The 27,684-nt window shown below is 41.4% G+C and overlaps 1 protein-coding gene across 7 annotated transcripts in view; it reads right to left on the reverse strand.

Annotated features, from left to right (window-relative positions):
- Positions 1 to 27,684, reverse strand: part of PALM2AKAP2 (PALM2 and AKAP2 fusion) — a 267,129-nt gene that overhangs the window by 5,119 nt on the left and 234,326 nt on the right. For all 7 annotated transcript variants that reach the window (XM_079331629.1, XM_079331630.1, XM_079331628.1 and 4 more), the window contains 2 exons: positions 15,098 to 17,492; positions 7,999 to 8,177 (listed from right to left, as the gene is read on the reverse strand). In XM_079331629.1, the coding sequence (XP_079187755.1) occupies positions 7,999 to 8,177; positions 15,098 to 17,492 (2,574 nt within the window). The remainder of the gene's footprint in view (positions 1 to 7,998; positions 8,178 to 15,097; positions 17,493 to 27,684) is intronic.

The raw sequence follows: 27,684 nt of genomic DNA on the forward strand, positions 1-27,684 counted from the left end.
GGAAAGGAAAGGAAAGGAAAGGAAAGGAAAGGAAAGGAAAGGAAAGAAAGGAAAGGAAAGGAAAGGAAAGGAAAGGAAAGGAAAAGGAAAGGAAGGAAAGGAAAGGAAAGGAAAGGAAAGGAAAGGAAAGGAAAGGAAAGGAAAGGAAAGGAAAGGAAAGGAATCAGTAGGAAAAAATTGGTCTGAAATATCAGCCTGTATCTCTGTTCTGGAGTTACTCCCACTACAGAATGCCCGAAACAAAAAAAGGCACCTCAACATGAATAATGGAGAAGCAAAACTGAGAGTGGGTATCAGTCATTCAGCATAAAATTCAAACTAAAACTGCCACTATATTTTTTAATAAGGTCTGTGGAATTTGGCTTGCAAAAATATGTCAGCTGAAAATCAAACGTATTTTACATAGTTTAGAACAGTTTGAAATCAGCAGCTTCTTTACAGGACATCACAGTATTGTGAGGGTCTCTGGTGATGGACTGCAACTGTTAGGACACTTAAACTTTGAAGATTCCTGCTTTGGATCAGTCAGTTGGTATTTTTCTTAAAAGATGGCAATGGTTTCTTCCATTTATCCCTGTTCTGCACACCTATCCCAAAGTTTAACTGCTTCCTCAAATGCTGCTGATTCTCCAAGCAAAACTATAGTCCAGGTTAATGTCAGAGCTACCATGAGGGCATTGAATGTGGACTTGGACCTTGCATAAAAGCAAGTCTGGCTCAGTATTAGCACCACACAGCACAGCATAAAAACTAAGATCCTTTTTAACAGCTATTCCAGAATTATTCTTCTAATCTACTGAAAAGAGTGTTTGACCTAAAACAACCCTTGTTTTTACAAGACTGTGACAGTTTTAGACCTGCTAGAGTCTAATATTGGCATAATTATAGCATGCAACTGGAATGACTGAGGGGGGAATTGGGACCCCTCAATGGAGCATTGAATTCATGACCCAGGAAGCTGCTTGCCTAAAAATAGCCAACTATCTCCATTTTAAAATATTTTTGGCTGACTCTAGACCCATAATGAGTGCAGCACACCCAGGCTCTCCATACGAAGTCGAAAATGCTACCTCAATGCTTCACAGGCACCCTCCTTTATGATGCCCTGCATCAGCTGAGTGGGTGCAGCGCCAGGCTGGGGGCTCAGGGTATCCTAAGAGCCATAACTGCACACAGCAGGAAGATCATGAAGCAGATGCTTCACTTAAGCTTAGACTTCTTCAGCCTGTGAACTATGTCTTAATGAAAAGGCCACATCAGGGAAAAAGGCAAAGTAACATAAAATGTCTTTATAACAAAAGGTAACATAAAATGTCTTGGCAGAGGTGATTTGAATACCAGCTGTAGTAGAAGGAGAAGAACTTGGAGATCAGAAGTAGGTTTGAGGGAAAGACAAAATATGTGTAGGGCTGTAAGAACTGCTCTTCACCTCTCTGCAGAACATTTCTGGATCTTGTGGTTGCAGCTTGAGGTCTTGCTAAGAATTGCAGAGGGCTCTTTCCTTGCAGATTTCATTTATTTTTTGAGAACGGGGCGGGGGGGGGGGGGGGGAATATTTTGAAACAGCTGCCATTATCTGGTGTATGAATAATTTTCTATCCATCCTAGAGATGGAGAGTGACCTATACTGAGCTTCCCTCCATCAGATTTAACAAATCCAGTACACAGCTTACAGCTTTAATAACTGCTTTCTTACAGACAACAACAGAAAGCTATATATATATCTGTATTTGTATATATGCTTTAGCCCAAATAATATTTAACACAACCACTCAAGTAGTGGTGTTTTTTGAGTAGTCGGAAAACTGACTGCTATACAGTGGAAGACAATTTTTGTTGAACACTAGTAGCAGAAATGATGTGTAAGTGAAAGTTTTTGTGAGGTTTTTACTGATTCTTCCCATCTGGAATTGGAAGAACTAAAAGGAAAAAAAAAGGAAAACAGAAAATGCAAAGGTCTGCATGTTTAAAATCTGCATGTACTATGGGTTAAAGTTACTGCAGAAAACACTCACGGAGCACAGTGTGCATAAAGAGATGGAAGCACAAATGCTTCCAGGCTGCCTGCTCCTGCAGCTGTGAGCACTCCTGCTTAGGAATGATAAACTAAATGCTTTAAATAAAACTGGAACTACTGAAAGAACATATTTTACCCAGCATAAGAGTATTTTCCTTACTGTACCTACTTAATGCTGTTTACTGAATACCCAGACTACTAGTAAACACAGTGAGGAGCTGGGAATCTGAGATTAAAATGTGTTTACTTGAAACAAGACAGTGGCAGTATTAAATTGCTGCTTCTCAGTATTAAAACATGAACTGTGTGCCCCATACCATCAAATCTAGTATGTTAATCTTCTGTTTTATAACACAAAAATTTTCAGTAGTAGCCTTTAATGTTGCTTAAATGTCACCTTACTGCAATTATCTGCTACAGCATGATTGGTATTAAGGAAACTCAAGCTAATGTCCTGTATATTTGAATATATGTATAGCTGTAAGGACAAAAGCAGAAGATTTTGAGGATAAAAACATCCTATATAGGGGTATGCACAATAGGTTTCTTTAAACAGCATTGGGATGTGCTTTTCGTATAAGCTGCAGAAATTTGGGGGTGATGCAAGAGATCACCCTAATGAAGCAGGATGCAGTTGCTGTGGCAGCTGAACTCCAGCAGTTACTGGAGCCTTTGCTGGGGGGTTGTTTTCTGCTTTCCAGAGTGGAGCTGTCAGGATGACTGCATGGAAGCCCCTGCTCCCAAGCCAGTGCAAACACAGCTGGGTCAGCTACAATGCTGCCAACAATGATTAAGAGTGAGCCATTGGCCTGCATCAGAGTGCATTTTGCAAGACTCTGGTGAACAGGAGACAAGATCAGCTGTGGGGTTAGTAGAGAGTAAGGGCATATGTTATGGGTTGATGTTTTGACTAGCTCCTATCCCTGCCCCCTGCCATGCAGCTGCTGGCCCCTCCCCCGGGCTGTTTTATCTAGGTTGCTGTTTTGGCTGGCTGCTGCTGCTGTGGCTTGGCTGCTGCTCGCTGCTGCCACCGCTTTAGCTGCCCCCCTGTTTTGGCTTGCCCTGGGCTCGCTTTTGCTTGCCCTGGGCTGGCTTTGGCTTGCTCCCAACTGCCCCTCTCCCTCTCTCCCTTCTCCCCGTCCCTGGGAATTGTGCTGGCTCCGGAGGACGCGGATCTGGACTTCGGAGACCACCTCTGGAGGTCGGCCCAGGAGGCTCTGCCGCCCTTCCTGGCGAGGATCGGCCAGGTTCATCTCATCTAGGTCTGTGCTGGGAAGTGTTTCTTTTGTAGTTTTGTTAATAAAAAAGTTTTTTCCACTTTCCCCTGAATAAAAAATTCTTTCCGAACTCGGTGAAGGAAGGAATTGTAAGGGGTGGGGGTGGGGGGGGGGGGGGCCCTTTGGAGGTCTCTTTTTCGCCAAATTTGTCCTAAACTTGGACAGCATATTGTGCCTTGAGTCTTGCTGTTCCTTCTGAAACAGCCTGTCTGGTTTCAGCTGAAGATTTCCAGTGAGAATCACATGGTTTCTTCAATCTGAAGTTGGATGCTAGGGAATACCCAGAGAACATACTTTCACCTGCATGAGGAATTGCTGTGTCCTACAGTCTTTTCTATTCCTAGCCCATTTTCCATTCATACACATTCTTTTCCAGCTCCTTACTTTTTGTATCATTACCACTACACACAGTGGACACAAAAATCTTCCCAGCAGAAGACCATGGTCTGGGCTTGTAAAAACTGCACCTGAACTTCTGCCTTTCACACAGCATCAAACACTCTGATCACTACTTGCTGTTCACAAATCTTGACTTAGATTCTCATGCAGATATTATGGAGGACAAAAGGTACAACCTGTGTTTAAAACCAGGACTCTGAAAGCACACTGCTCTTGTACTGATTTAACTATCTATAAATACACAAAAAACAATCACTGGTTTGTATCAGTGTGATAAAATCCACTATAAATTATTTAATGAATGGGAAATGGCATAGACTTGTCTTTGCTTTACTCTTCAGGTCAGAAAATGTGAATGTACTTGTCCTATAGCTGATGTGCTATATATATAATGGAATAAATATATTATGGAAGAGGGAAAAAAATGGAAGGTTCAGGTTAATAAAAAAAGTATTGATGTTGGACAAATGAGTATCAGTCATTACCACAATCTGCAGAGAAAATTACATGCATTTGAAATACACCCATTACTGAGCACCTTATTCTTAAGAAACATTGTGAAAGTGTAGTTAGTATCAACTACCTGCTCTTAAAATTACTGCCTTTGGCAAAGTCCAGCTTTGTGGGGATTGTACCAATTGCTACTTTGCTAAAATACCGGCTGTCATTGTAAATATCCTTTATTTGGCAGATTTGGGTTTATTTCACCCTGAGACACACACTGATGCTATGTTGTGGGGCTGTGATCAGTCATCATGGGACAAGGAAAGGTTCACAAAATGAAACAGACTGAGGCCATGCACTCAGATCTGCCTCTCCAACAGATGAGACAAAGGAAAGCCACAGAAGTTTCATGCAGCATCTGAAGATGCTTGGATCCCAGGTTGAGCCTTGCCAGATAAATGGTAAGAAGGATTAAGAGGAAGTTCTCATTTCTCACCTCAGGAGTGCTTCAGTCCAAGGCAACAGCTTCCATCCCTTTAATTACAACCCCTCCCATGACACAGAAATTGCAACTAGAATGCAAGGGTTAGAAGACCAGCCACACAAATACTCGCTGATGATAGATATAAGGGAATATCATGCACAAACATTTTTTTATATGGAATGGCATTGGCACATACAATGAAAATGCCAACTGAAGCAACATGCACTTGGAATTACCATGCAAGAAAAGAAGCAAAAATAAACAAGCACTTGAAAAGTACCTCAGAAGTAACCTTGCTAGACAGTAATTTACAGGTGTACTGGTAGAAAGGGAAAAGACCAGCATTAGTACATTGAACAAGCATGTTATAACTAGGAAACAAGAACAAATTACAGAAATTCCAAGAACTGGCACATTCCATGGTGTAAGATTTCAAGCAACTTAGTGTCATAAAAAATAAAAAGGAAAGATTAGCCAGTTTGGTGTTATTTTAATGACGTTGCTTGGCCAGTCTGAGTCTTGTTTACCATCAGTGCTTGACCTGTTTTCTTGCTGCTGCTTCTCCTCTTTCACTCATCTAATGAAACCTGTACTGCAAAACATCCTCTGGAAGAAACTGCTCCCTTTCCTGAGCAGCACAGTTCTTCCGAGATGCACTTGAGTTGCCCTCTCTTTCTGAAAGGCATAACACCACAAGCCTTGACCAGAGAGGCCACGTTGTAGCCACTAAAGACAATGAAGTCACACATGAAACAGAAGGTGGTGATGCCAGAAGGAGAGACTACAAAGATCAATGTCCTACTGAAACCACCCTCATGTCTTTTGCTGTGTCTTATGCAGGGCAAAAGTGGATGTCTGTACATCAGTACAGCTGGTGTACTCAGCACAAGAGGGAGTTCCCGTGGACATGAAACCTTTCCACAAATCTCTCCATTCAGGAGACCATGGCTGCTGTGCCAGGCACCCTGAGGGCTCCCAGGACTTGAGGAAGTCTCCGGCTCTCCTCACTCACAAAAAGCAATGCTGAGCCACAATCAGCTCTCAGGACATCATACTCCAAGTAGCAGCTGCCTGTCTGGTTGTCAGTTATGCTCCTTCTCCCACTGCATTTAATGTATTTTTAAAAATAGGGCAGTGACTTGCTATTTTATTTCTTTAGTTATAGAAATTCTTTTTCCTGACAATACTGTTCAAATGCTCTCTGCTGACAAACTAAAGCTATTTGTTTTTTAAATAATATTTGCTTAGCCTAGACTGTAAAATACTCATTCAAACTGACAGTGGTATAAGTGCAGTACTTCAAATTAAAATCATCTTTCCCTTGTAAATGGCAGAGTTGTTTACCAAAGGAGAGTGGAAAAAAACAGGGAAAAGAAACAAAACACTCCTGCTGATTTCAATAAGTTCTCTCTGGGCTTTCCAGGATGCAGACCTCTAATAGGATTTTGGGTAGGCAGCAGCAAAAAAATCTTTTTTGTCTTTATGCAGAGGGCCTACAGAAGAGAATGACAACAAGCCTGAAGACTGTGGGACTTTGGTGTGCACTGGACTTTGCAAATTCACTGAAGACTAGAAAATTCATGCCAGAAAAGGAACTATCCCACAGGTTGTCTGAGTGCCACCAATGCTATGGCAGCACATCTTTGGGCAGTCAGTGCCTGGGCAGCTTTAGCAGCAGTGGAGAGCGGGGATGTCACCCAGAGCACACCTCTGTGGTCAGACACTGCCCAGACCACTGGCCAGCATGCTGGTCAGGACATCACTTCAGACTGTTTAAGAGACCAGGCAACTGTGCCCAGTCTGCTTTCCAGGGAGTACGTGTGCAGTTCTGCAAGCACTTGAGGAACTGTGCTCAAGTAAATGAGCAGGATCCATGACTTCAGCCACAAGCCACCATTTCATGGGCTGGGCAGGTTACGTTACTCTTCACAGGGGAAGAGGAAGAGCACAGGTGAGTACAAGCTGAGTGCCCTGCCATTAGCAGAGCAGCTGCTCTGGAATTTCCAGCCACCAGGCTGACCATCTCGGGACTCCAGAGCTGGTTTGCAGTGGCATTTTATACCCAACTTTTTTTACTGTTCCTCTCAGCTTCTGCAAAGGTCATGAGAGTTGCCTTGCAAGCCTCTGAGCACCTTCAGGGAGAGATGCTCTGGGGAGATGCCAGGAAAGAGCACTGAGCAGAGAAGGTGAGGCCACCCCACTGCCAGAATGAGACATGCTGCTGTGCACAAGCTGGCTCTCTATCTGCTGTAGAAGTCTGTTTTCAGTGGCCTCAGCAGAATAAGAGGCCAGAAAGTTTCTGGTGTGCACTAGAAATTACTCTATCTGCACTTTAGTTAGCCAATAAATGTGCATCAGCACCCCTCCATAGTTCATGTTCTTCTGATTTTTACTTCCTTTTTGTTACTGTGCAATATTCACAAGTAGTGATTAAAAGCTGCCAGACTAGTGTAGTATTTGTGTTACAAGCCTTCACTTACATCTATACCCCTAATGAGAACCTGCCTTTAATGAACAGTACTAGAAAGCAGTTTGGTGCAGCATCCTTGGTGGTAGGGTCATTGTCCAGATATCTTCGAAAAATATCTGGGTGACTTTGGCTGCTTCAGCAAACACGGTGTACACTTTAAGGAGTTTGACACTGAACCTGTATCTCACTATCTTCTGCACTCATTACACAATAGTAGTAACTCTGAATAAGAAACAGCTCATGCTCTCTTAGAAGAAAGAGATTTTCCTGAATTTTGGTACTTCCAGTTAAAAAATCCACAGCTTCTCTTGTTAGTGTCTCTAATAACCAACACCTTACAGATAAACTCTACTACTACTTGTGTGGAAGAAAAACAACAAATCCAGCAACATGCTGGCTGTTGAAGGATACAAGTTAATTTCTGAGACACTCCCTGTCTAGCTACACAAGGAGTGGTTTCTGGGGAAGTTACCAATTTACAGAGAAAACTGAGCACACTTGGATTGGATTGTGGGGTAGTCCACAAAGACAGATGAATGTGAATACATGCTTGATCCACAAATTTCAAAGCATCACTGAAATAACCCACTGGAAGTTCTTGCTGATATGTGAATTAGAGAATCTGCCAATTACAGGGCAACTACCCACTGCTCTTATTATTAGTTAACATAATTAACTAAAATTAAATGTGAGTTGCCTTTAATATTTGCAGTGACACACTCCTCCTCTTCACTGGTGTGTATCCTTCCATTTTGAATACCTGCCCCTTACAATGTGTTAACATCCTTATCGACTTGCAAGGTGATCTGATCAGATTCTGGTAAAATAACCTTTTTCAGTGCCTGTTGGTTCTTGCAAGTCATGGTCTCTATCCGGAGCAAAAAGGGAGAAGGAGAAGCGCACTTACTGCACTGTCGTCCATCCTTTCCCGTCTTTTGGTTTTGTGTGTTTCATAATCCTCCATGAGGGTCTGCATCAGGTTCTTGGGCCGCTGGGCTCCTGCGGACTCCTCGGGAGGAGGGTCCAGCTGTGAGGCAGGGCCTTCTGTGGTGGGGGATGCAGGAAGCTTGATCTTCTCTATTTTCCCTGCAATCACATGAAAAAGAATGACCATTTCTAAGCTGAGGACTCACAAATTTTTTAGCAAAGATGATATGTAGAGAAGCATTTTCAGCAGGTTTTGAATGAAGACACAGCTTAGAATGAAGTCTAGGAAACAACCTGGTAAATCAGGATGGTCATGGACTTTTCAAAAAACCTCTCCATCTTCCTGTAACCCACTACACCAAATACAAAATCTTTTTACAAAACTGTTTACAAAAGTACCTGTTTGAAATACCCTTGTTTCCTCTTACAGGATACATTTCTGCAATTTGGAAATGTTTGTAAGATTCTCAAAAACCGCAAGATGATTATTTCCTCGCTCAGCCAATGCTGAGGGACCATGCATGAGACATACAAAGAAGGCATCTTGCTAAATACAGCTGTCTTTTCTTTTCCCAGTGTTTTTTATCTGCTTTGTAAGCAAGAAAGGCTTTGGGTCGACCCCCAATGCTGCTCTTCCCTGCAGCAGTTTCCTGCAAGTTGCACAGAGCGCTCCTGTGGCAGAGCAGGATCAGATCTCTGTCCTACAAATTTTTGGTTCAGATAAGGCCTTTGAATTTCCTCCTGGTTGAAGGAAGCCAGAGAATACTCATTTTTCTCTCTGGCTGAGCCCACTGCACCCCATGGAAGGTCACTGTTTTGACCACAGTGACCCCGAAGGTAGGCAAAAGGCAGCCAGAACAAGAGACTGTTGCTATGAGCTGCAGGAAGCTCACAGGTGTTCAATCATGCTTCTTTGGGAAGGACAGCCTGCCTTCCTCATCACCAAGCACTGACTTGGGGGTGAACCACCCACCATGTCCTGCTGGGAAAAATGAGGATGACAGTGGCAGATCATGGGAATGATATGTAGGGATTCTCAGCTGTGATACCAGAAAGAAATTCTGAACCAAAATCACATTTCCATGAGACCATCATCAAGTCTTTGAAATGAGACACTTCAATGAATATAAAAAAAATACCATAAAAAGAGAAAATTACCCACTGCAAACTCCTTAAAAATAAGTGAAATAATCAGAAGGATCATGCTGATTTTCAGGAAACTTGTCACTGAAGCAAATGAAAACCCTACCTGGTCCTTCAAAAAACATCATGACAGTTGCAGCCACTAGTGAGCAGTCTTGAAATCTCCTCCAAGAATCAACAGGATTTATTCTAAAAAGAAGAGGTGTGAGAACACTGCAGAGGTATTTCTACCAGAACTCCCCTTGCCAAGCTTTTCAAATTTCTGATCAGTATTGAAAAATCCAGCATGGTTAGTTTCTCATTACAAGCTTAATTGGGCAATGCAGTGATGAGGGTGGGAGTCCATCTTCTTTATACCACCCTACCAGAGACTGGAGAGGGAGTTTCTATGGGCCCAGGTTCATCTATGGGTTGCATCAGGACTTGCTTCACAGATAAACAGGAATTATGCTGCCAAAGCAGAGGCCACCAGTAGGTCCTGAACTGCCCAGCTGCACCCACGTGTGACAGCTTAGACTGCTCAGAAGGAGAGACTTGAAACCACTGTCACCCTGCCCAGTGGGTAAAAAAGTGTGGTGAGAATTAAAGGTCAGATATCTTCCTGTATTACTTCATTCTTACACTAGTAATTGCCTAGGGTGGATGGATGTAATGGGGGAAGAATGAGGCTTCACAGATGTCTGCCCAACTTGTACCTTCTCCAGGGATACAGACACGCCACAGGATGCTCAAATTTACAGGTTGTGGCTGAAAAGAGATGCTTCCACTCCCCTTTGCTGAGGAAACAATGAGAATGGTAGGGTTTGGGGATTTCAATTTAAAAAAGGGGATATCTTCAAGCAGGACTGCTCACCCTGGATGGAAAGTCCATCAATTTTCATAATCACAGGATCAAAAAAACATTAATGTTGGGAAAGACCTTCAAAATAATTGACTCCAAGCTTTGTATTGCATGTCTATGTATGTATTTATCTATCTATCTATCTATCTATCTATCTATCTATCTATCTATCTATCTATCTATCTATCTATCTATATCTATATATCTCTCTCTCTATATATATACAATATCTATCTATCTATCTATCTATCTATCTATCTATCTATCTATCTATACAATATATATATGCATGTAATATATGTACACATATCATACATGTTTCTATTTATATGAAGGCTATAGCATCCCAAATCTACGTATACACATTTACTTTTTACTTAGAAATGCTGTTGAAATTTTTTTAAGACATCTACATAGCAGAGAAAAATCTTCAAAATAAGATATTTCAGCAGGACAGATTGTTTTAGGAAACCAGTCTGTGCTGGAGTCAAGGAATTGCTAAAGTACAATTTAAAAAAATCCCTCTAGTAATACAGAGCCTCATTACTACACCAGGTCAAACCTGGGCTTCTTTGCTCTTCTTGAGCACCAGGTGAGCAATGTAAATAAACAAAATCACAAACAAGTAAACAGTGAACAAAGAAACTGTCAAAGATTCTCTCACTTCACAGACATCCTCCAATAGGGAGGGAGTAAGAAAGCAAATGGCAAATGAGCTGAGTTAGTATGTTCTTAAGGGACTCCTGGAAATATTCTGGGGATGACTGATGAGCACTCTGGAAGAATCCTTGGAGAAAATTATTAATTTTCTTTTTTTCATACCAGTGCCTATTAAGGGGTGAGGAAACAGCATCTTCCGTAAACACTTCTGCTCTAGCCTTTCTCAAAATTCTGATTTTAAAAGGGAGTTCATGCATATGTATTATATATGATCTGTACATACACACAAGACATTAAAAATTTTGCAATGACCACAAAATATCTTGCCCCACAGTTTCTGCTTCTCTTCCCACCACACAAACAGTATCCTCAGGCTATGGCTGAACCTAAGAAGCTTCCTAAACATAGGTCTTTATTAAAGAAAAACTGAAGTGGAAAATGGTTTTCAGGCTGAAGTGTTTTCTCTGACAGAATCTTAAACTCCACAGCTGTCACTTAGGTAAAAAGGTAGAGAGAAGAAAGTAAAGGACAGCACACACACATCCCTCACAGTTACCTACAGGTCAGAGATATCAGATTGTTAGCAAGCTGCAACTCCTGCCCTAGGCTTACGCCATACACTGAAATTCTCTTATTTAGTTCATCAGCTGAGGGCAACAGAAGATGAGCATGGTGGGCATTTCTGCTTGATGCTTGTGCAAGTGTTTGAGCGCCTGTAGATGACCCCAGTGTGCCTTCTGCCTCACCAGGCAATAGTTTGGTAACAATCACCAAAATCACAGATGTGGCAGCTTCTCAAAGTACTTCTCAGGCAGTTTCTTCTGCTAGATGCTCCTCATCCCTCATCATGAGACAGCAGATATTGACAAAGGGTTTGGCTTCAGATGAAAAGCCTTCACTGAGCCAAGACCTCTTCTGTATTGATTTTCACACCTCCTTTTGAGGAACAGAATTACTCAGAGACAGACACTATAGGAACTTAGATAGAAGTCCTTCATAGTAAAAATTATTTCTAATAAAAGGAATAACAAAACCCAGGAGAATTACATCACCATGCTTACCCTGGATTCTTCTCATGTCACACTCTCACCATCCTGTTCAAATAAACTATCAGACAGCCCCATATGCTCTGCCCAGGAGAGATGCTGTACCTCCTGCACCCTGTTGGAGGAAACAACCATCCTGCTGTGCAGTTGCTCACACCATGCCAAGTGCAGCAGGAGCTGCTGCAAAAATTACACAGGAAATGCTCAGGTTTAAATAGGGCTCCACAAATACTCTGGGATCCACAGTGACTATCCTTACAGCAATACACTGGCACTTTCTTGTTCTTTCTTGAGTTTCCTCATGCAGGAAGACCTAACTTTTTGGGATTTTTTTTGGAAAAATTCACATAGGCTCTTCATCTTCACCTTTCCAGGAGTGCCCTGGAGAAGGTCTCCAGTGTACACATTCCACTGAAATTGCTCAGTGTCTCAATTCAGAGATGTGAGATGGGTTAAATGGTTGCTTCAAAGAATCAACAAATAATTTTAAAGGAAAATGGTTAGCAGTACAGAATTTTATTACTAAAGACCTTTTGGATAGTGCTGAGTGATTGGCAGACAAACTGTTACCATCAGTTTTATGAAAACTCCATGTCAGGGTGAATAAAGCCAGCCTTTTTGCTATCCAAAGTTATTAGCAGTTACTGCACACATACACCTACATGAATTGTGTTAATCTGTCATACTTCAGTTAAATTAAGTGCAGTTCACTGCAGTCCCCTTTCATGGTTTGTCTTCATTTTACGTATGTGAGTATTCACCTAGTTCAAAGTAGTGAAGGGGAACAGCAGTAATAAAATTCAGGAAATACCAAGAATCCTAGTGAAGCTACTATGCCCAGGCCATCACCTAAAAAAAGCCATTGATTGTTAGGGCATTGCTAATTAAGTTTATTATTATATTTATTATTATATAATGATAACATAATATACTATTATTATTATTATTATTATTATTATTATTATTATTATTATTATTATTACTATTTTTATTATTGCCTTCTTAAGAAAAAGAGTATGCACTTCCACACTTAAGGATTAGAAACAGATTTTTCAAATTTATCCTTGACCCATTAATCCCTTTCTGCTGAGGTATCCTGATGTTAAGTGCCAATTCTGTCTTTGGAAAAGGCAATTTGCTAACAGAAATACTTCTGTTTCTTCCTTATTATTATTATCATCATCAGTAGTAGAAATACTATTATTTTTCTGTGTGAAATTAGATGTACATACTACAGTACCAGACATATTCCACAGCATATTCCTAACCGGGCCTACCAGAAGCAGGTTTTCTTTCCTGCTCTGTATGACACCTCTGCTCTGTCTATCCTAACAGCCCAATGTTTGTGACTCTGTTAAATTACATTTTGCCCTTTTTTTCACAAATATTGAAAAAATCCTGTAACTATTAAAAGAGAAGTTGCTGCATCTTCAAGGGATACATCGTGTTCCTCCACCCTATTTCTAAGGATGCCTGCAAGCAATAACAGCTAAAGAGACTGCAAGGAAGAGACAAACTGAGATTTACTCACCTTCCAATGCTAAGGGTGCTGAGCTGATGTCTTGCAGCTGAGAGCTGCTCAGAAAGTCTTCTACCAAAAGTAGAAAAACTAAGAAGAACTTTGGCAATGTTCATTGTGGCTTTTTTGATCAATGATATTCTTAAACACTGCTACATATTAATCTGTTCCTAGAAATTATTTCTTTGCCTTGTCACTGGCTGCAAATTGCAGTAGCTTGAGTCATTGGCTAAGAGATCCCAATTTTCTTTCTTGAACATACGGCAGTTCGACATTTAAAGGAAACTGTCTGGAATGATTCATTATAAACAAAAGTTTATAACTTTCTCTAGAATGTAATTTACGACAAACATTTTTACAGACACAAAGTAAATGCCTTGTTGTGTAGAGAAAGCAAAGTATGCTTTCTCCTCTTTTCCCAGAAGCTCATTCCCAGAATGCTTAAAACAAGCATTAGTGTCAGCAGCCCATCCAACATCACTTCTGAGTAAAATACAATCATCTGCCCCATTTTGAGCACTTTCAGCCACAAATTATCTTGTTTCAGAAAGAGTCATGAGCACATTTAATGAAACAGTCCCCGTATGATGTCTGTGGTGCCCTGTATCTCACATTTTATCACACATTTCTCAGAACACCTTGGATTAGAGAGGATCCTTATGAAAAATGCTGTACTAGAGGAGTTATAACAACAACACTTCAAAGAGAAGACTGATATTTACTACAATTTTTAAAATATACATGCTAAGATCATCCTCTTTGCAGGAGAAACAAAACTAAGTATTCACTGTTTATGTGCTCCATAAAACTCCAAGTTCACAATCATATTGAGTAATGGGCTTAATCTACATCTTATTCAAGCTAACCATGACTTTCAAAAGAAAATGACTACCACTGGCTCGTATTTACACCAGTGGAAATAAAGACAGCATGTAAGCATTTTTAGTAAAATGAATACTTTTTCACGATGAACACTGTTAATAAACGTTATAGGCAGTTGCAAAGCTTATGCAGGTATATGCTTAATAAAAATCACTACACAGAAATAAGCCTAGTGTGTGTTTCTGGGTTTTTTTCTTAATATGTTTTTTTTCTGTATTATATTTAGAATATAATCAGTTCTTGACCTTATTTCTTGAGAAGGGGAAAGAGGAGAGAGATACGCTGTAACTGCTGTGAAGGTCAGCAAAAAAATCCAGAAAGTGATCGGTCAAGAGGACTTCCACGGAATCTATTGAATATTTTATTTGTGATGCCTGTTTAATTCAGTAGTGAATAACATCAGCTAAAATACATGAAAATTCATAGCTCTGGGTATAATTTTACAAGAAAAAGCTCATTAGGACCCAGACCTCAAAATAGGAAGCAAAATTCACAGAAAAAGAAATCTGATTCATAGCCCAAAACTTGCACATCTCTACTACTTTTGCACTTCCCTAATGATGTGCAAGAGAACAGGAAGCCTACTGAGGAAGGCTTTGGATGTTTGTCTTTCAAATAGCCATACACCTGTATAAACTGCTGCTGTGCCCCCTTGAGATGATCCTAAATTTCAGTGGGTGGTCTGAGCAGCACAGCGAGGATATGTCACGCTGCAATGTGGCAGTGGGTGAATGGAACGGGGCTTGGCAAGGATGATCTGCATCTCCGTGCTGTATTTATGAAAAACCAGAACCTTCTGCAGGTGTGCTCACGGACAGAAAATTAAGCTGTCCCATGCAGTTTCCAGGCAGATGAAGTCATCTGCTCTCCCATCCCCATTGTATTACGCCCTGTAATACAATTTTCATTTAAAAATGACATAAAATTAAACCATACCTGACCCTTCAGTCACATTTCACTTCTGCCCTTTGACACTTTGGGTTCTTACCTGGTGCAGTTTTGTAAGACACAGTTCTGGTGGGCATGGGTGGTGCACTCTTTGTAACAGGGCTTGGTGCCATTTGCAGACCCTGCCGCTGCCTCTTCAGCTCCTCTTCTCGCTCCTGGGCAGCTCTGATCTCTTCCTCTATCATCGACAAAGTCCGCTGTTTCCTTGATCGTAACTTGAAAGGGCCCACGGTCACTTCAGGCTCCTGTGTGGCCAGGATGGAGGCAGTGCTCCGAAGCTCTGCAGCCTCTGAATACTTGCTGAAATAGCTGACTTCATGCCTGTTCTCCTCCACAAGGAATGGCTGGCTGGCTGAGTACATGGGTGACTGCTGCAAACTTGTCCCTTCCCTGAGTTCAGAGTCTTCTTCTTTTGAAGTCTTTGGTATGGTGTCCCTTTTTTCTTGAACTGGTGAAGATACCTGGGGTGGCTCAAACATTGAGTTCTGATGCTTCTTGGAGGCTGGAGCTGGCCCGGTGCCAGCTGGCTGCTCTTTGGCTGAGACCTCTTTCTCTGGTGGGATTTCTCCTTCCTTGGGGTTTTCTTTATCCACCTGCTCAGCTATGGCTTGTTGGATGGCATTTTGAACCAGCAGGCCAGCGTGGTACTCCAGCTGGTCGTCCATTAGCATGGAATCTGCCAAGGCAGAGGAGGGTGAATCACAGCCTGGGTCACTGAACGACTTGGAAATCCCTTCAGCCCTGCACTCTGCTGGCATTTCGGCCTGCGGGGTCTGTGGCAGAGAGAAATCTGCTAGAGAACTTTCCTGCAGGGCGCTCATGGTCTCATTGGAGGCACCGCTGTCACTTATGTTATCCATGCTGAAGTCATTAGAAAGGGTCTCCAAGACAGTGGTATCCTGAGACCTGACAGACAAGTCATCCAAACCGGAGTCAAGCTCCTCTGGAGGTGAAGAGGCGCTGCCTAACTTTGGGAAGTGGTCTAGAATTCCCTGTCCATCATCCTTCACCATTGTGAAGACCGCCCTTGCACTCATGAATTCTCCATCCTCCGCCCACAGTTTTGAGGCTGGTCCAGCTCTGGGGCTATCGCTGCAAGGTAACTCTCTTGCTGTGTCAGCCGTGGTAGTCTGAGCACTTTTGTCATCTTCTGAGCCACAGGAGACTCTCTGTGCTTTGACAACCGTGGCACTGTTACCCTCAAGCTGTCCAGCCTGCCCACACACCGAAACAGGTCTCGTTACAGAGGACATCGGCCTGTCCATGGATGGAGAATTGAGGCTTTTGTAGAAGGGCTTGATGGAGAACATTTTGGGTGTTCCTGACCGCCTTGGTGGGGCCTGACCCTGAGATGGACCTGAATGCTCCATCAGCTGGAACTGCTTCCTGGCAGCTGAGAAGTCAATTTGCTCCGTGACAATATCTTCCTTCTTGATATTGACTGGCTCTGCCGATACAGAGGAGCAGCTGACTTGTTTGGGGAAAGCTGGTGCTGCACCTTGCTGCTGCTGCTGCCTCTCTTTGCGCTCCTTGTACTTCTTGTGAGACTCCAGATGCTCTTCATCCAGTTGATCCTCCAGGGGCTTCTCCTGAGGAGGGTTCCACCATTTGGAAGCAATGTTGGGGTTTTTCTTGACAGCCTGGCTTTTAATGAGTTCCCTTCTTTCTTTTTCAAGTTCCATCATTTCTTCTGATGGTCTCACTTTGCAGACTCTGTATTTTTCTTTCTCTTCCTCATCTTCAAAGAGCTTTGAGGGCTTTTTGTCTTCATGGAAGGCTCGCAGTTCAAACTTTGCTTCTTTCTTAAGGGTGGTAAGAGTTGTTTCTCCATCCTTAGAGGATCTTCTAGAACTGTTTGAAGAATTGGGACTTCCTGGCACCTTCAGACTCTCCTTAGTGTCTTCTTTCAGTCCACCCAAGGAATGACCATTAGATCTCAGGTTCTCATCTATTACACTAGCTTCACATGGCTCAGCTTCCAAGGATGCCTGCTCGTCTGCTACATTTTCTTCCCTTTCACTGGATACTGACTCCTTATTGACATTAGCAGATGTTCCTGAACCATCCATAATGGAGACTGCACTTGGTTCAGGGGAAGATGTCCCATTAAATGTACTGTCTGCAGCAGAATCACAGTAATTTGCCTCCAGCACTTCATCTAGGTATCTGATCTCTTTAGCAACTTCACTGTCCAGAGATTCATGCCTGTCCCTAAGTCCATTTCGATTGGAAGCAGGGGAAAAGAAGTGGGTTGGATTGTCTATGGGATGTGGTGAAGCCACTGTGGTGATGCTTTTATGTTCAGAAACTGGAACCTCAATTTCCATTTTCTCTTCTTTTGTAGCAAGCACAGTAGCTGGCTCCAAGAAATTGGCACAGTTTTGTTCTCTGCTTTTCCTTAACCTGATGTCATCCTCAGGGATTCTGGAAGATTTCTAAAACAAAAGAGAGCAAAATTATGGAGTCATAAAAAATGAACACTTAGTTTTTTGCACAGCAAATACCATCTAGAAAACAAATCCTAGCACTTCTTAAAGCTGAGATTAAAGCATTCCCTCAGAGTGTGGGAAAGCAAGGCAAGCCATTAACACAAAAAAATAGAAGTTATCATACCTTATGCTGGAAAAGGTACTAAAACAACAGCAAACTTTCATTTAAGAATCTCACACTCGCTTACCATCCTGACTTTGTCATTAAATGTCACAGACATTTCATGCCTGTGTCTTGGTCTGTGACCAGGAGTAAGCTTTGAATTTCTAAGTTGGCAGTAACTTGGCAGTTTAGATTCCTCAAAGATTTGCAGATGCAGTACACAACAGCTATAATCTTGGTACTCTAAAAATGCCTTCTATACTTAAAGGAAATTATATAATGCTTCCACTGATGAAAATATTACTGCCTGTGCTTTGCAGAACAGATGCTGATGTGCTGAAAGAGCAGGTGATTCTCACCAGGTTAGGAAAAAAAATGCAGCAACGGTAAGGAATGTTCAATTCTCAGTGGCTCAATCTGGATTATCAAACATGGAGTACAATTACACAGTGCTGGAAAGACATGGGGTCTTTCTCCATCCCACATGGAAACCCACACACAACTGCACTTGGGAAAGAGGAAGCATCTGCAACTCCCATAGCATGAAGAACACCACAAAGAACGTGACAGGGACCACAGTCATGGTACCTTCCCTCCCGCTTCTTTGGTCTGTACATCCAGCAGATGTACTGCATTCATGTTTCTTCCTGATGTGTTGCCTCTGGTCACAATGAGGTTATTGAAATAAATACTATTTACACTCATATATAGGCAGATTTTACTGGTCAAGCAGCCTAATGAACTTCCTGAGAGTAGTCCAAGGGAACTACTGATTTAATTGGTAACACATCAATTAACTTCTCAATAATTCTTTATTGCTAAAACACAAATACAATCCAAAACACCAAAAACAAAGAGAACATTTTGAACATGGTTCTTCAAAAAGCATTTACTAACTTCCTAAATCATGAAAATCAGGAGTGATACATTATTCTCTTTGACCCACGTTTTAAAACAGAGAGGTGGTATCTAATGTCTCTGTCTTTTCATATGTTTCTATGTGTGAGGAACTGACTTTGAAAGCAAATGGCACTGATCAAAACTCATGAATTCAGTGGCTATCAACAGGACCACCACTGTCTGACAGTCACCCTGCCATGCTCTCCCTTATCCAGCATGCTACTAATACACACTGCAGCAGAAAATGATCAACAGGAGCACAATGGCAGTCACCAGTGACCTGAACAATCACTGTTGCTGGATTTAGACAGGCAGTAAAATGCATTTACACACCTTAAGGAATTACAGTCATTCACCCAGAAGAGCTCTTTCTAAAAACACTCTGAAGAGCTTCCTGTCTAATTATGTATTTGTACACAGTTGAAAAAACACGCTGGCTCAGACATTAGATATTTTCTTCCTAATTGTATTTAAACATTGGAAAAGAATCTTTAAAAACAAACAACCTGCTTTTGTCTACATATTTTACTTGACAAACTTCACTGGTTTTACTTGCTTTACTTCTTCTTTCCTGTTTTCAATTTTCTGTTGAACTTAGAAATATTCCAGCTGAAATTTATAGCAGTTCTTTTCTTAAAGCATATTGTATTTTTCATCATTTACATATCTCAATGTGGCCAGCTTCCTCCTTAGTCCTGTTAATGATACATTCAAGAAATCAGATGCTCTGCAAACAAATACAGAGTAAGTATAAAAAGTGCTTACTTTTTCAAGTAGGCACAGAGGGAAAGAAAGAATCATAGATAAAACCTTCTTTTAACCTGAAAGAGCAAGAATTGCTCTTGATTTGCTGGCAGGGCTCCACATACACAACAGGTACTCAGGTGACAGGATTTAAGAGTGCAATACCTTTTTGACACCTGGGTTTACATCTTCCCTGCTTGACTTGCTGGTGCAAAAAGGAGTATGGTGGCACCCAGGCAGTCTGCAAAGTGCGGGACTGATAGTTGCCCCCTGTCACACTAACCACGGGTAAGCAATTAAGCTCCCGCTAATACTTGCTTCTAATCTTACAGATCAAAGCCACTAGTGACATTGGTAGTTAACTACGTCCTCTGTAGCTATAAAAATGTACCTTGAATGGACAGAAAAACATTAAGGAAGATTTGCTCTCCTGCCACTGAAACACATCTCCCTGCAGAGCCAAACCAGAGCCAAAGGGCCCCTTGTTCCTGTGCTTCTCGCAGCTGCACACCACAGAACTGGTATGAACAGGACCTGACTGTCCCAGAGACTGCATTCAACAGAGCACATCTATTTCCACCACTGCTCCAATGTGTGAACCACTCCTGTTCACACTGTATTTGCATAGTCAAGATCGGCAATAGAACCACAGGTGTAGTTTTTTGCTAAATCTCTTAGCAAGTAAGAGCCCATCCTCGCACATAGCTGCAGTCCATAACTCACAATTCAGGCACATGCATGTAACAGTCTAATCAGGGCGTGTATTTGTGACAGTGTGTAATTCTGGAAGTGCATGTGTCTATGCAATTAGTCTGGGACATGTAATTATGTAGCAAGCCAGAAAATTATGCAGTAAAACCTATAAGGAAACACTGCTCCTTATTGGACGAGCCTTTCTGCGCTGGGGTTATTAACTGAGCATGAAGGACTCCCAGCATGACAGAGAAGCCAGTGAGGATTGCTAGGAGAGGAAATAGCTATGTTTAAAAGAATCACCCATTTTTTTCCCTCAAAACATTTTTGGCAGAGTCTGGGGACAACTTTGTGAGGTCATGGCAATGAAGATCATGCTCCAGACACTCCTGCGAGGAGCAGATATCAATCTACTGATGAGTTACTCGAAGAAGAGAACTGAAATACTAAAGACAGAAGTGGTTGGCAAAACAAAGCTGTTCAAGACAGGCCACAGCACCTGCCCAGGATAACTGTCTGGGTGTGGGAAGATGGCACAGGTGGGATGAGCCACCGCGGGTGGGAGGAGGTTTGGAGGAGGGGGCAGTGGGACAGCACAGCCCCGGTGTCTCAGCTGCTTGGTGGAAGGAGGCGAGCTTTCCAGGGGGCTGCTTTAGCTCCTCCATATGCCTGCACCAGCAGCTTTGTACTTGCTGCCTACAGGGAGAAGGCTTTTCAATGCACCATTACAAAGACCTGTGAATGGAAAAAGGGCTGCATTCAAATCTAATTGCAGTCAGCCACACGGCATTCACAGCGATGCCCCTAACTACTCAGACCCAGATTTTCCAGAAGTTGCTGTTACATTTACACAATCTCCAAATGTGCATTCATTTCTATCTAAGTCAAGATGCAAAAGGGCAATTAGTGTCACTTCTACAATGTTGCAGCACTTCAGTAAACTACAGTTATTAGCAGCTTAGAAAATTATTAGCATATTTTCTCTTTGGCTGAATTCTTCACCTACAAAAGTGTAAGTGTTTCGGCAATCAGCTCTTTTAGAAGAAATAAAATGTGGGTGTGCTACTAGCAAGACCCAACAAAGTGCTGCCAGTGTCTTACTTTGTTTGATGCAACAAAAAATGCCTATGGAAACAAGTGGGAGGCAATCCTTCTGAGTCAGATCAACATTCTTCTGAAGCATCAGTGGCAGTGGTGGGAAGGGAGAGGAGATGATTTAACAACTGAGAAGTCTCATAGTTTAAGAAAACCTGAACATCTTCTCATTGTGGCCTTCTACAATCACTCCAACCAGGTTTCAGGACAGCTTTTGATGCTGTTGGTCTCCAGGCTTTGTTAGTGTGGCGAACCTTCCATTTCTTCGGACTTCATATTCTTTTGGAGATGTTCTGTACTTCATTTGCTCCTCCTTCCCCTGCTTCAGCACTGAACCAGTCTTCTGTTCAACCCTTCCACTCTTCACTTCAACCTATTGAGCCCACCATGCATCAAGCATTTTTAGTAGTAAAACCTCATTTGCAGATGATTTACTGGCTAATCCATATCTCCTCACTGATGTCAGTCATCTTCTCCCTTTTCACTTACTGTCTTGGCCTGCCTCTCCGATTGTCTTATTTGCAATTAAGAAACAAGCAAATGATGGATTTGTTAAGAAATTGACTTTGGCAAACCTTCAAGAGAGCAGCTGCTTTCATTTACCTTACTCTTCTGAAGAACACAGTCACCACCTGCGTAACAGATGGAGCCAATCTCAAAGACTGCAAAGATAAAAAAGTCAACGGAACCTCTGTGGTTCCAGACACACACCCTGTCCACAGACAAACTTCCTAGCCAGCACAGGTGCTGCTCCATGCCTGCTAGTGACAGCAAATCTTTGCAGAACTCATTTTCTATAGAAGGATGGTAAGACCTGAAATGTTGCAGCTCTTAATGAACCAGAAAAAGGTGACAGCATCTATCCCTGACAGCCACGTTCCCTACCACACAACAGGTGTTCAGACAGGTGCCCATCCGAAGTGGGAATGACACCCCAAACCTCTGTCAGCCCCAACCTCCTGTATCACAATGGATCCTGCATTCTCTCCCTCTCTCCCTCAGCAGGGCCTCAGGGGCAGCTGCTACCCCCCCACCTCCAAAAATGTGGTGAACCACCCTGGACACTGGAGGAAGAAGAATGTGCCAGTGGGAGCCTTGCACAAAGCAAGGCTCTTTCTTCAAGTCTGAGGACATGGGCCAAACATTTGTATTTTGGAAACTTCCTATTTGGGTGAGTCAAGAGAAAGCAGTAGCAGGAAAAGAAAGTTCAAAACGATCCTAAAAATGTGGGTGGCAAGGGGTGAAGATGATGATGTGGACCTCAAGGAAAGAACTGATTTCTACTCACATTACCTGCAGATGATTAAAGAACCCAAATCAAAACATGAAAAGACCCAAATCCAAACCCAAAGTGTTGTATTCTTGCTCCCACACAAAAAGGTCTTCCTTTTTCATATAGTATTTTATATTGACATCTGAAGGTTTTAAAACTAGTAGGGGAGGTGTTATCCAAAAAATTTACAAGTTTTTTTCTCAATTAAATAAAATTCAAGTTTCAGGGGAAAAAAAATCTTCAAATCCTGCTGCCAAATTTTCAATTTAAGAATGTCAGGCACATGCTGACACTACCTTGAATAGTTCCATTCACAATCCTACTTGCACACAAAAAGCAAAACCTGGCCTGTGCTTCCCACAGTGCATTATATAAAGTCTACAATACAAAGACAGAAACAATATCTGGTTACTATAATGTGTTAATGTTGAGTGTCACAATGACATTCTCTGCAAGCAACTCTATACTCTTCTGTGACTTTTCTAAGGTAGCCAGACAGTACAATATTTTCTTTGTGAAATGCTGGTTTCTCTCCTGAACACTTCAGAAATCACAAATGTACATTCAAATACAACAAAAGTCAATGCAATTTCATACTACCTCTCCCTAAGAAGCAGTGAGGGGCTCTTCAGCAGTACAGAGTAATAAGAGATGTGAGATATTGTACCAAAAGAAAGTGCTTACTTGAAGAGCTTGCTGTGTGACATTTTTACATGGTTTTCCTATTTCATTTTCTCATGTTTTAGCAAAAAAGTTGTGATTGCATTCATTCAGAAAACATGAAAAGGCTCTGCAATATTATTCCATCTGAGCCACAGGCTTTAGCTTCCTCATGTCATAGTACCAAATCAACCTCCAATCTCCTTTTCCTGCTGTAATAAATCAAAAAGGGATAAAAATGGCCCAAGAATTATGACTACTTTAATGATAAACATATATTGTGTGACAGGATACTTTAATGATGAGGACACACTCACTTGATACTGTATTTTTTCCATATATGCCTCTGTAGCTCCAGTAATTTTTTCTGCCCTTAATAACAAATAGGTGATTTTTTTTCCTGAGTAAGTCAAGATCAAAATTTGCAATAAACCTTATTATTTCCAGGGTACATAAATTGAAGAGGTGTTCTACTGATAAGAAACCAGCTGATCTTGTACACCAGTTATTTTCTCTTGCTCCCTAAAAACACAAATCTAGTTCTCCATTAAAAATTTGCAAGCCTAATAACTACATTTCAACTAGTACTACAGCAACAAGAAAATCAAGTATCTTCTTTCTTTAATGCTTGTGCAGCTGTTGTAAAAAAGCAACAATAAAACACTGAGTTCTTTTTACAAAATATTTTAATTCCTGCAAACAGCTGTAAATGCACAAAGCCCTTATATGGACAAAGCGATTTATACTGAAATTAATATTTAGGGACAAAAGACTGCTTACTGCGGAGTGGAAAGAAGCATCACCTCTGATAACAAAAAAACAATGCAGAGTTTATTAGAGCTTGAGGTAGCAGAACTGGTAGTACAGAAAACAACATATATTTCAGTGCTGTAGATGCAGATACTACTAGCTTTGCTATGAAAGCTCTGTTCAGTTTTACAGAATCGAGATGAAAATCTAAATTACAGGAACCTCTGATTAAATTCTCAGTAAGACAGTGCAGCACTGTTTGGTATTGTCACACCCCTTTTTCAGTCAGTTGTATATAGGGAGAAGCAGGAGCTTGAAGAGCTGAAGAGATCAGTAAATTCGTGATAATTTCAGATACCAGAACGTGCAGTCAAAGGGCTATTCTCCTGTTCTCTGCACTGTTGGCTTTATTTTAATATAGGTCAGCCTGAAAGTACAACTGAATTAGAGCAGTAAATGTGTGCAAAAGAACACATTTCATACAGAAAAATGGTTTTATCATCACTCTCATCAGTTCAAATCCCACTTCTGATGCTCCTTTCACTTGCAATATTATTTCTATCTCAAGTTAAAATGCACTACTAAGTGATACTATTTCTCATGCTGCTTCACTCAGTTACTTAGGACAGAAAGGACAGCACAGTCTACATACAGGCATGGGAAACAAATCAATGCCATGGAGGGACAGCACTGGACCCAAGGTCAATACAAACCATGTTACTGTGTTAATGAAGCGCACCAGCACAGATGGTTAGTACTTTTTAACTTTGTTACACACTTTTCCTAAGGCTTATTTTTCCATGAATTGTCTCTAAAATCAGCTTTTGCTGAAACAAGATTGAATTCCAACAGCTGGGATACTTGATTTAAAGAGGTTATGGTGCTAAGTCACTTAAACTGGTAAATATGATTTTGTGAAGCAGTCTCCAACGCTGCCAAAGGAAGCATAGTGGTCTGGTGGGGAAATAAAGTGTCCCATCCAACTAACACATTAGGAACATGGCACAGTTAGAAAACTGTCCACACCTGGCAGGCAATTCAATGCATGATAAAATCCTTAGGGAACAGAAGGAGAATTTCTTCTTCACAACTGAGGGTCACAGATGAGGACCTGCACCATTGCACTTACGGGGTCCATTTGGGTAAGCTCCCCACTCAGCTGGTACTGATGGAGCTGACCTAAGGGCTTGGCTGTTCAGTAGCATTCTCTCACACTCAACCTCTGGTTTGATATCAAATGAAACAGGAGAAATCCCAGCTGAATAAGGAAAGAGAAATGTTCAGCTTAACAGAGAGCCTAAAACCAATACTGAGCAGTACATGACTTCTGAATGTATGCATGAAAAATCAGTTTCAGAAAATGCTGCAGCTGAAATCTGCCTTGCACATGTCGAGGATGGAACAATTGCACTGATAAAGCATGATCTAATCCCAGCGGGGAGGGGAACGGACGCTAAACTAAGCCTTGCTCTTAATACTCTCTAACCCATCTAGATAATGTCAGCACAAGGAAAGAGTGACCTTTATGGTCACTTGCACGAAAAAGAATAGAGACAAGAGGAAAATTCCTTAGTCTTTTCACAGGGTACAGGGTTCCTGTTCCATCTAAAGAATGAATCTACAGCTCTCCTATGTAAATGAGAGATCTTGAGAAAAATACTGACATGTTAATCATTTTGGTGAATAAGAAAGGGACCTCCTCAGGAAAGAATTTGGGTTAGGCAGGGACAGGAGGACGGCAGTAAATGGATACAAAAGGCCATGCAGTTCACTTGCTCTCTGAACAGGTATTATGGTCACTAGAAAAACCTGTTTAATAGATGTGAGAAATAGAGATAAACCTGCCTTAAACAAACAAATAGGCTTTCTGAGATGTGTTAGTATTAAAAGTCTTCTAAGGATACAGCAGCTGGTATAATTCTGTAAATATTTCACAAATGGCAGCCTAACCTGCATTTTCTGAAAAAAAGATACATTATCTCTATTCTGGAGTTCTTTGACCACTTATTTTCAAGGGCAATAGAGTAGGAATTGAACACTTTAACTGAAACAACCACCTACAAACCCTTGCCAATAAAGACTAAGATTTTTCACTTTCAATTCTCTGTTTCACAAATGTTAACTGGTGGAGGTCATGCTGCTCTTAACTATTTCCCAAAGCCTAATTAATACTTCCTGCACTTCTGAAAGGCATGGCTGTTCAATACCTACTAGAGTTTGACAGGACTACTGCCACAGAGGCTATGCTGGGCTAAAGGAACAAATTATGCTCAGAAATATAAGGCCAAACATCTGTTTCTCTGACAGCTGAAGAAAGTGGAGAATTATTGTTGATGTTTTGTCTTTATCAGTAGCACTTGTTACAGCTGCTCTCATCCATTAGATTAAGACCCATCACAGCAAAATCTCCTTAAATGAAGGTATGCCTACGTAACTGTGCTTGGTGCACTGTCTCACCCAGCGGTAGCCTGCTCTGCCAGGAGCACAAAGAACAGGGCAATATTTATTCACTGTAAGCAGTGAGTCTTGAGAAGGTTACAGTCTGAGGGCTCAACCAGCCAGCCAGCTCAAGCACTCTACAAATTGTTTTCTTCCCAGTTTTTCAAGAAAATTGAATTATTTTAAAGCTAGAGACTTCTAAAAGTCTCTACTGAGAGAGAGCATGTAGTGGCTTAAAAAGGTCCTTATTTAGAATTAGCTCTAAACAAAATCTATTTTAGGCTGCTACCTCCAGATTCAGGTAAAAGCCTATGACTGGAACATTATAAAAATAAAACTGAAAGGACAGCAAAAAAAAGGAGATATCTAGCCTAATACTGGCTCAAAAATCACATTATCTAAGTGAAGAGGGGGAAATATGACAGTGGTCCAAGGATATGACTGAAGTCTCTGCCATTAGTAGTGTTACACACACAAATGGGAAGAGAAGCCACTTCCAACAAGAGGTGGCACATCACCTCCCCTGCCTGAGTCATGCCCTCCACCGTGTCACCAGGCCCTGCATCCATCAGGGAACCTCGCACAAAATGCCTGCACTCCCAATCCCCTTTTCCAGAAAGAGAACATGGAGAAAACAGCATTTGGAGATTTCAGCTGAAGATTTTATTCAAGAGCCAAAACCTTGTAACCCTAGTGGAGTGCAATTCGAAGGGTTCTCCCTCTAAAGGCATGCATGTAAATTTAATTTTCTGGACAGTGCATGTAGAAAAATCTCCCTTCAAAAATACACATCAACAAAATGAAACTTTCCATCATTAAATGACGAATCCAATGTAGCCAGGATGTTGGACTTTGACACACCATTTCAATAAATATCCAGTGAATAAGTAATATTTAACAGAAAGTCAAACTACAGATCTACAAAGCAGTTTTGCTAGTGAGAGGCCAAATGTATAGTCTATAAGAAGGAGAATGTTGCTAAATTCTCTACATGCCATTGCTGTCCCTAGGCTATAAATATGACACACCATGTGAGTTTGGGGTTGTGAACAGTTAGCAACTTCATCTATGCTTTGCTCGTAACAAAAACTATGCATTTCAGTCATCTCACTATCTCCAGCAGGAGAATATTTCATTGAAAGTGAGACTTGCATCGATTTTTTTTTAAAATTCCTTATTTGGGAGAAGGTAGTTGAGAAATCCCTGGGACATCTCCTTTCAGCACCTACCAATTCCTGTCCCTCTGCCCCTGCTCCCCTCCCTCTTCCAAACAAAACTCATTATTCCTTCTTTTCCTGCTGAAAAGGCACTGATTAAAATGACCTACAGCACATCTGGACTACATTATAATATTGTTTGATTAAGGCATTCACTACTTGCTCTTTTGGCATGTGGAGAATTAAGATAATGGAGGAGGAAAACAGTATTAACTGAACTGGCTATTCCAGGGCAAACTGCTCTGCTTTAAAATTCCTTCAGAT

This window comes from Erithacus rubecula (genome assembly GCF_903797595.1).
Source record: "Erithacus rubecula genome assembly, contig: SUPER_Z_unloc_6, whole genome shotgun sequence".
In the NCBI taxonomy this organism is placed as follows: Eukaryota; Metazoa; Chordata; class Aves; order Passeriformes; family Muscicapidae; genus Erithacus; species Erithacus rubecula.